The sequence below is a fragment of the Pseudorasbora parva genome, chromosome 20 (genome assembly GCF_024679245.1).
Source record: "Pseudorasbora parva isolate DD20220531a chromosome 20, ASM2467924v1, whole genome shotgun sequence".
In the NCBI taxonomy this organism is placed as follows: Eukaryota; Metazoa; Chordata; class Actinopteri; order Cypriniformes; family Gobionidae; genus Pseudorasbora; species Pseudorasbora parva.
This window is the reverse complement of record NC_090191.1, coordinates 15415776-15425820: the sequence shown is the minus strand read 5'-3', so window position 1 is coordinate 15425820 and position 10045 is coordinate 15415776. Positions and strand designations below refer to the sequence as shown.

Sequence of the window (10045 nt, the reverse complement as noted above, 5' to 3'; positions counted from 1 at the left end):
CCTAATGTGGTAAAATGTAAGTTTAGTTTTATTCAAATTAACCTTTGGTCATCCATAGTACATACATTTAGATCATGATAACCAACTAAAAACACATAAACATGGTAAAATATAACTATATGGTTTCTATGGTATTTGAATGTTAATGTAACTTTAGCCTAAAGACATTGAGCATAAATGCACAAATGCTATAGCTTACACCAAAAGACTAATTATTTTCATTACTCTTTTAATAGATGTCTGCATTAATAACATGACCCTGGACCACAAAACCAGTCATAAGGGAAATTTGTAAAAAATAATTGAGATTTATACATCATCTGAATAAATAAGATGCCATACATTGGCTTGTTAGGATATGATACATTTTGGCCGAGATACAACTATTTGAAAATCTGGAATCTGAGGGTGCGAAAAAAATCGAAACATTGAGAAAAATCGCCTTTAAAGTTGTTCAAATGAAGTCATTAGCAAAGCATATTACTACTAATACAGTAGAAAATTTACTAAATATCTTCATGAAACACTATAATGCGCTTAAACATTATAGTGAACATTTATTGAACTCTTTTCTTGTTTTATCAATGTAAATTATATCGCGGTCGATAATTATCGTTGTTTTATCGCCCAGTTCTACAACGTATTAATCAAATACATGAGGCAAAGTATAAAGAACTAAAAGATGCATTAGAAGACATGGTCAAGTTTTGTAGGAGCGTCACCTGTGATGAATATCTGATATGGGCCAAATTTTAAAGGTCATGTACAGCCTTACCAAATATATTTAAGGGGAAAATCAGATTTGGCCCCTGTTCAGCTGCAGTGTGAACATAGCCTTAATTTTTCACAGACAAAATTTTCAGGTGCCATTTTAAACTTCTGACCCACTGAAATCTCTTTCCACATAAAGAACACAAATAGGGTCTCACACATGCATGACTTTTCAGGTATATCTGTAATGGTGCGTTCACACCAGACGCAAATGAAGTGATAAGAGCGAGTGATTTACATGTTAAGTCAATGCAAAGACGCGCATTGACATTCTGCGGCACGAATTGCACAAATGACTTTGCTCTAGTTGTGACAACAATGAGGACAAATTCATATGTGGATACATCTCTAAATACCTGGCTATGTGTAAATGTGGCCTGAGATGACTTGGAAAAAGTGTCTCAAACACACTGAATTCACCCTATTGAGACCAAAAGCTAGTTAAAGCGGACTAATTCAGCTTATTTAAAAACAATCCATGTCAGCCATTTTGCAACTAGATGAGCAGCCTGTTGTGAATGTCACCCGCGAATGAAGAGAGTAAACTCAAAATGTTCAAGCGTCCAACTACACGCAAATAGCGCGATTTTTCGCATCTGGTGTGAACGCAGCATCAGTTTGATGGCAAAAAAAATGTATTAAAGTGTTCACAGTTTTTTTCTAAATCTTCTCACTCAGAACACTGGAGATTATTTCCACAATGAAATTGTGAATGACGTTTCAAGTCTCTTTGATATGTGTAACTATTTCCACACTGAAGACATATAAAAGGCTTCTCTCCAGTGTGAAGCCTCATGTGAGTTTTAAAACTTGCATCATGTCTGAAACTCTTTCCACACTGAGAGCAGGTGTAAGGCTTCTCTCCAGTGTGAACCCTTATGTGAACCTCAAGATGTGCTTTGTGTAAGCAACACTTTCCACAGTGATGGCACATGAAAGGCTTCTCTCCATTGTGAGTTATTACATGATTCTTAAGCTGTTTTCTGTCTGTGAAATTCTGTCCACACTGATGACACATAAAACAGTTCTCTCTTGAATGAATCCTCACATGTCTATTTAGGGTTACTTTTTGTCTGAAACTCTTTCCACACTTGTCACATGTGTAAGGCTTCTCTCCAGTGTGAATTCTCATGTGACACCTAAGATATCCTTTTTGTGAGAAGCTCTTCCCACATATTTTGCATGTGTAAGGCTTCTCTCCAGTGTGATTTCTCATGTGGGCATCAAATGTTTTTTTATATAAAAAAAACATTCCACACCGAAGACACATAAAACTGTTCTCTCTTGAGTGAACTCTCATGTGGGAATTAAGGGTTACTTTACGAGCAAAACTCTTTCCACACTTCTCACATGCAAACGGCTTTACACCATTGTGACTGTTCGTGTGATACTTAAAGCTTCGTTCTGCTGTGAAACTCTTTCCACACAGTTTGCAGGTATAAGGCTTCTCTCCGGTATGAGTTCTTATGTGGCTTTTAAGGGCTCCATTTTGAGTGAAACTCTTTCCACATTGTTGGCAGGAGTAAGGCTTCTCTCCCGTGTGAATTCTCATGTGAACTTTAAGGCTTCCATTTTCAGTGAAACTTCTTCCACACTGAAGGCAGGTGTGAGGCTTCTCTCCAGTGTGAACTCTCATGTGGACTTTAAGGTTTTCATGTTGACTGAAACTCTTTCCACACTCAAAGCAGGTGAAAAAACTTCTAGTTCTTGATTTCTGAGCACCTTTTAGCGAGGAAGCCTTTTCAGTCTGTGAGCCACTAAAAGATTTTTCTCCAGTTATGAAATCTTGATCTTTCATTTCATTCAGTACTTCACTCTCCTCCTTCAGTGTCATCAGGTCTACAACAAAAAGACAAATAAAAGATGACTCATGTTTAATGGCACAAAGTTAAAGACATCAACACATTTAAAGCATTAAAACCAACGACGAGTCACGTTATTTACATTCATCTAGATAGAATAATGGCGGCTTCTGCTCTCGGGCATAGTGAAAGCTATAATTTATCATATACAGTGGGTAAGGAAAGTATTCAGACCCCCTTAAATTTTTCACTCTATTATATTGCAGCCATTTGTTAAAATCATGTTCATATTTTTTTCTAATTAATGTATCCACAGCACCCCATATTGCCAGGAAAACACAGAATTGTTGACATATTTGCAGATTTATTAAAAAGGAAAAACTGAAATATCACATCTGAATCCTAAATATTCAGACCCTTTGCTGTGACACTCATATATTTAACTCAGGTGCTGTCCATTTATTCTGATCTTCCTTGAGATGGTTCTACACCTTCATTTGAGTCCAGCTGTGTTTGATAATACGGATTGGACTTGATTAGGAAAGCCACACACCTGTTTATATAAAACCTTACAGCTCACAGTGTATGTCAGAGCAAATGAGAATCATGAGGTCAAGGGCCTGAAGAGCTCAGAGACAATTGTGGCAAGGCACAGCTCTGGCCACGGTTACAAAAAAAAAAAAAATCTGCTGCACTTAAGATTCCTAAGAGCACAGTGGCCTCCATAATCCTTAAACGGAAGATGTTTGGGGCGACCAGAACCCTTCAAAGAGCTGGCCATCCAGCCAAACTGAGTTATCGGGGGAGAAGAGCCTTGGTGAAAGAGGGTAACAAGAACCCAAAGATCACTGTTGCTGAGCTACAGAGATGCAGTAGGGAGATGGGAGAAAATTGTAGAAAGTCAACCATCACTGCAGCCCTCCACCAGTCAGGGCTTTATAGCAGAGTGGCCCAAAAGAAGCCTCTCTTCAGTGAAAGACACATGAAAGCCTGCATGGAGTTTGTGTGGATGGTGATGAGACCAAGATGGAACTTTTTGACCTTAATTCTAAGTGGTATGTGTGGAGAAAACCAGGGACTGCTCATCGCCTGTCCAATACAGTCCCAACAATGAAGCATTGTGGTGGCAGCATTATGCTGTGGGGATGTTTTTCAGCTGCAGGGACAGGACGACTGGTTGGAATCGAAGGAAAGATAAATACGGCAAAGTACAGGGATATCCTAGAGGAAAACCTTCTCCAGAGTGCTCAAGACCTCAGACTGGGCCGAAGGTTCACCTCCCAAAAAGACAACAACCCTAAGCACACAGCTAAAATAACAAAGGAGTGGCTTCACAACAACTCCATGACTGTTCTTGAATGGCCCAGCCAAAACCCTGACTTAAACCCAATTGAGCATCTCTGGAGAGATCTGAAAATGGATGTCCTCCAACATTTACCATCCAACCTGACAGAACTGGAGAGGATCTGCAAGGAGGAATGGCAGAGGATCCCCACATCCAGGTGTGAAAAACTTGTGGCATCTTTCCCAAAAAAACTCTGTATTAGACCAAAAGAGGGCTTCTACTTAATACTGAGCAAAGGGTCTGAATACTTAGGACCATGTGATATTCAGTTTTTCTTTTTAAATAAATCTGCAAAAATGTCAACAATTCTGTGTTTTTCTGTCAATATGGGGATCTGTGAGTACATTAATGAGAAAAAAAAGAACTTAAATGATTTTAGCAAATGGCCACAATATAACAGAGTGAAAAAGGAGGGGGGTCTGAATACTATCCGTACCCACTGTAAAGCCAAACCACGACATTCAAAAGTGTGAGTAGAGTCCTGCAACGGGTCGTCTACCCGCATAAAAGTGTCTAAAAAGGGTGGATTGGGACGTTCCTAAAATTCACGAGCGGATAATTAACTCTGTGCGCAATATTTCGGTCTAAATTACCATTACACATACGCAACCATTATGCCATTTGACCCATCACGTCAACACAACTGTGATAGTAGCCGCATTTCCATTACCCTTGAAATTGCGCAAATTGAAATTGCGAATTGAAAATACGCCTAATGGAAACGTGGCAATTTCGCAAAAACGCCCATATATCGCAAAAAAGTTTTTACGCTCTCATGAGGTGTTTTTTTAGGCAATTTCGAAAAAGGACTTTTTCGCAAAACTGTAATGGAAACCTTTTATCGCATTTACAGGTCACCTGGTGCGGTGACGCATAGCTGCAACATAGGGCTTGTATTTTTTCCACTCAATTATGTCGTAATAACAAAATTTTATGTTGTTAAAAGGACATATATTTTCTCCTAATAAGGACAGTGGTGTAACTTTAACCTAGTAACGACGGACCCCGGTGCAGCCACAAATAATATACTAACTATATAGGCCTACTGTAATTAAGACATATATTCAAAAAATGTATTAAAACAAAAAGACGCTATATTTTCAGCCTTACTTAAAGGCTGAGGAAACAGGCCAGATACGCAAGTCAATTAATTCCAGACAATCTTTGCTGCTTATTTAATATACAGACAATTAATTGATGAAACATCGATCAAAAAAAATTATACAAAACTAAATAATTTTTTTAAGAAAGACTTTCAAGAAAATAAAACCCAAAGTGGTCAAAATCTGTAATGGAAATGCTGCTAGTGTGACTTTTGTTGATGCCTCTGTAGCCTAGTTGGAGTGAGCGTTGCAGGAGTAGCTATGGATGAAGTAAAAGTAAAGTTGGTGAGTAGAGTATATAAAATTGTTGACAAAGGCACTTTAGCCTGTTTCATTAGCCCATTCATGACACTGCTGTGATGTTGAGAGAGGTACAAGATAAAAAATAAAGCATTTTAATTGGAATGATTTAAGCGTGTGTGATTTATTGCAGGGACGGATCGGGTAACGGGCCAAATATTAACGGGTCTGGGCGGGTGCGGATTTAATTTAGATATTTTCACGGGTTGGATCTGGTGCTGAACTTTGTGGGTACGGGCAGGGGCGGGTCTCCAAAAATGGACCAGTTTAGGACTCTATGTGGGAGTACTTGAAACAGAAGCCGAATAAAATGGTGCTTTGTTTGCTCTGAAACTCTCTAAAACTGGGATGGCATACCACGGCGGTACAACGGCTATGCAGGAGCACCTTAAAAGAAAGCATCCAGGGTCTCTCCAACCTCATAGCGACGAGCCAGCTGTCTAATAATTTACAAATACTTTATATACAGTTGCAATAAAAAAGTATGTGAACCGCTCACAGAATCTGTGAAAATGTGAATAATTAAAACTAAATAAGAGGGATCATACAAAATGCATGTTAATTTTTATTTAATACCATCCTGAATAATATATTTAATAATGATTTTAAAGGGTTAGTTCACCCAAAACTAACATGTCAAACTGCTGAAATCGCGTGACTTTGGCGAAAAATTTAATCATGAATCGATACGCTGAATCATAACGGTTCGAAGCTTTGTTTTGAAATCGGCCCATCACTATACAAGTCGTTATTTAGTTGTTGTTCACAGTTGTTGTTCACACTTTTTTTCCAATGACGTACGACTTGGGGAATATCCGATCTGTCCGCTTACGTGGCAGGCGCAAATGCAGGTATCAGATTCATATAAGATTTATTTCCACATATGAATGAGACTTGAAACCGATCTGAGACTATAAGAAATGGTGCGCTTTCTTCCTCTTTACGTTAGTGTGTCAAATCCGATCTGTGCCACATGGGAGGAAAAAAAATCTAAATTGGGTTTTTTGAACCATGCAGTATAAATGCTGTCATAATGTATAATATGGAAGTATGCATATTCAGACACAGGGGTTGTTTTTACTTCAGAAGTAGATATTGGGTTTAATGTTAATTAAAACAAAATAACACAAAATAATTTTGTCTAGACCAGTGTCCTCAGAACCCATCTCCAAGAATATTTTAGATGCCTCCCAATTCAACACAATGGCCCTCATTTATCAATCTTGCGTAGAAACAGGTGTATATGTTGGCGTAAGATTATGCTTACACTCCTCTCACCGCCGGATTTATGAAACTGTGCGTACCTCTGCAATTCAGGTGTACGCAATACTTGCCCTTGATAAATCCCACGGCTGAAAACGATCGTCATTAGAATAACACGCCCCTATATATTCAAGTCTCTGCCTCCCGCACGCCCTCATTTTACGCCATGGGCAAACAGAAGACGGCAAAGAAACGAAACTTCTCCGACGTGGAGATCGGGCGCGCTCAATCATCTCTTTAGTCCACTTAGTCAGGGCACTGATTAGGACACAAGTCAACGGGCTGACTCCCTGATCAGTGCTCTGACTACTGAACTATTGAGATGATTGAGACGCGCCCATCGAGACCATCACCAGGGAAGTGGAAAAAAAACCCGAAATTGTTTTATTTGGGAGTTTAAAGAGTGGGATTAAAGGCGCTCACAAAAACAAAATATGGACCCAAATTACGAGTAGCTACTGTTAGTGTGGGGGTTGAGACGCGCACTCCAGCAGTTTAAATAGCTGTTTGGATGATAAATTACCATCACAACGCATTATTTTACAGCACGTTTTGAAACAATTAGCATTTAATTTCGTATTGTGGAGTAAGATTCATTCACATTAATAATTACATGACAATTTGTAAGATTCTTATTATTATTATTATGATTATTATTCTTAATGACGCTTGTTATTTAGAAGAAGAATGCCGTTTTTATTGATTTTATTATTATTTAAAAGAAGAAGGCCATTTTTATTATTTTGTCAGTCTGAATTATTTTAGTCCCAGTCCGTGCGCAGCTGCTGAGCCAGGCGCGGGCCTGAAACGTCAGATAAAGCGCACAGGCTCGCGACTGGAGGAATACAATGCCTACAGATCAAACGCTTTGGTAAAGTCACACAAATTAAACATTGACGTTCATGTTGCACAAAAATAAACACTAAATGTTGTTGTTGTGGTTTTTAACAGTGGGTCATATAGCATATCCTTGTCAGTGCGTTTTGTGGTGTTAGGAATTGTTTTTCTGCGCATTTTCCCACTAACTCAAACGTGCGTACAACACCTCCTGAGCTGGCGTAGGATTTGAGCGTGCCGTACGCCAACGTCCATATTGATAAATCTCAAAGTCACCGTGGGTTTGGGTGTACGCAAGGTGTACGCTGGAAATTTGGTGTACGCACTTTTGATAAATGAGGGCCAGTATGAAGCTGGTGAGCTGAATCATCAGTGTGTCTTTAAACATTCTGGTAGGTGGATCGGCTGAGTCTGGCTCTGAGAATGAAACCAACCTGTTTGTTCATCAGTATCTTCTTGTTTCACACTGAATACTTCTTCAATCTTCATCTCTTCACTCTCCTCTTTAATCAACGCCATCTTTATAATTGTGTCACATGGATCTCAGGTCCTTCAGTCCTGTTTACCATGAGAATAAGTAACAGGAAGACAAATCAATTTCAAACTAAAAAAGAGAAAAGACATACTAAACCATATTAAACCTATAATATATAGTATATAGGCTTAGGTGTAATATTTAGCCTATTCCGCACTCAAACACACGCATAACTCGAGAAACATAGCACAGTCAAAAGTAATGATTATAAATGAAAAAAAATAGCAAGGAGGCATTAATTATTTATTAATAAACTCTGTATGCATGGACATCCAGATGACCTATAACATTTGCTAAAGTCTGATGAATCTGAGGAGAATGCATTTGGATACTGTTCCCCGCAACGCATTTCACATAACGTTTAATTTCATAAATGATCTGGAAATGGAGAATAATTATTTATGTAGCCTAAAACTTTTATAAGTACACGTTACTGTTCAGTAGGGTGACCATATTTTGATTACCGAGAATCAGGACACTCGGCTCGGTAACGAGATACTCAAATGATCTTTTAAGTTTACTCAAAGATTCCTTATTAATTTCAATACATTTAAAGTATGCCCCCCTCTGTATGGATAGAAAAACGTTATATTAGGACCAGGACAGGACTTGGACATGTCCTGGGAAAACAGGATATTTGGTGACCCTACTGTACAGTACTGTTTTAAGTTTCAAACCAAAGTATTCTACAAAGTAAAAAGTGTAAGCTGTTCCTGTAAGGAGCTATATCAAAATTAACTGACCTAACGTAGACAATTTGATGCAAACATGATAATTTTACTATTTTTGACATTTATTTACAAAAAAAAATTGTAAGGTATAGTTGTGGACAGCTGTGCTGAATTAATTATGTTTGTGACAACACTGTATTTATTTATTTATTATTTAATGCCATATCAGCAGCAATGGCTATATTCATGGCAATCAGCAGTTATCAGAAGTTATCACTTCAATACATTATTTACAATAATTTAGCAATTTTATCTTAAAAGCAATCACTATACAAAATCAGGCATGTGTGGCAACACTGTAGCATACTACTCAACATTATTTGTTGCATATATTTATAACATTTCACACACTATTCTTTAAAAAAAACAGTATGCACTGTGTGCTGGGCAGTAGCAGTAAGTGTGCCACTGCGATCACAACTATGCGTTTCTTATGTCTATGGTTTTTAAAAAGCGAGTGAATTACTGGAAGTTAAACAATCTCCTTCGCTATTCGCCAGTGCCTGAATTCGTGTTTACGATTCACTATAAGGAAACGAGATGAGACGCACCCTTTCTGTTACTTACAGTATAAAGATACTCACAAAGTACAACGGTCTTTAATGTTAGATAAATGATTTCAACATTGTATACAATAATAATTAATTGTTTTACATTGCTATAAAACGGTTTGTGTTGATTTAAACGCTTTAAATGATATGCTTAAAACACAAACCTTTCTGTGAACTCACAAACGACGCAGCAGTGCGGCGCGTCCTTCTGACGTCACACCACCTAAACAAAATAAAAGTTGTCAACATTGCTCTTTTGTCTTAAATCGCAAAAGTTCACAGAAATATACATTATTACTAATAATGAAAAACTTACTAATGAGGGATTTGTGAGAGCTTGTCTAAAAGACAAAATATATTTGTGTGCAAAAATAATTTATGCATCGGTCTACCTTAAAATGCAAACAGTGATAAATGTGGTTTATGTGTTTAAAATAGACGTCATAAAGCAGAATTGAAACATTGAAACATGCGAATGAGTGTATATTTTCTAATATACAAAATGTGGACATAAAAAGTTCTAAAAATCAGTAATAAATAAATTAAAGAATTAGCTATAAAAATGTTAGGTGGTATAATTAGTCAATACCAGAAAAATGTATTCAAATGTTCAGTCTAATGTGGAGTATTTCACAGATGGTTTCATTATAAATATTGTGATTATCTTTTAGGTGGTACTTGATAGTGACATTATTAGGTGAATTGATATTATTGGCTGAAATTATATTGACCATCTGAATAAAGTAATGTCACAACATATTCTTCTGTAATTACGTTAAACAAAAATGAAAATAATTAAAAAAATGT

The 10045-nt window shown here is 37.4% G+C and overlaps 1 protein-coding gene across 1 annotated transcript; it reads right to left on the bottom strand.

Moving 5' to 3' along the window:
- Nucleotides 1-496: 496 nt before the first annotated feature.
- Nucleotides 497-9455, bottom strand: LOC137049488 (gastrula zinc finger protein XlCGF57.1-like). The gene is made up of 3 exons (XM_067428011.1): nucleotides 9403-9455; nucleotides 7856-7979; nucleotides 497-2610 (listed from the first exon to the last, which is right to left on the bottom strand). The coding sequence occupies exons 2-3, from the start codon at nucleotides 7938-7940 to the stop codon at nucleotides 1442-1444; spliced, it is 1254 nt and encodes a 417-aa protein (XP_067284112.1). The 5' UTR covers nucleotides 7941-7979; nucleotides 9403-9455; the 3' UTR covers nucleotides 497-1441.
- Nucleotides 9456-10045: the final 590 nt, after the last annotated feature.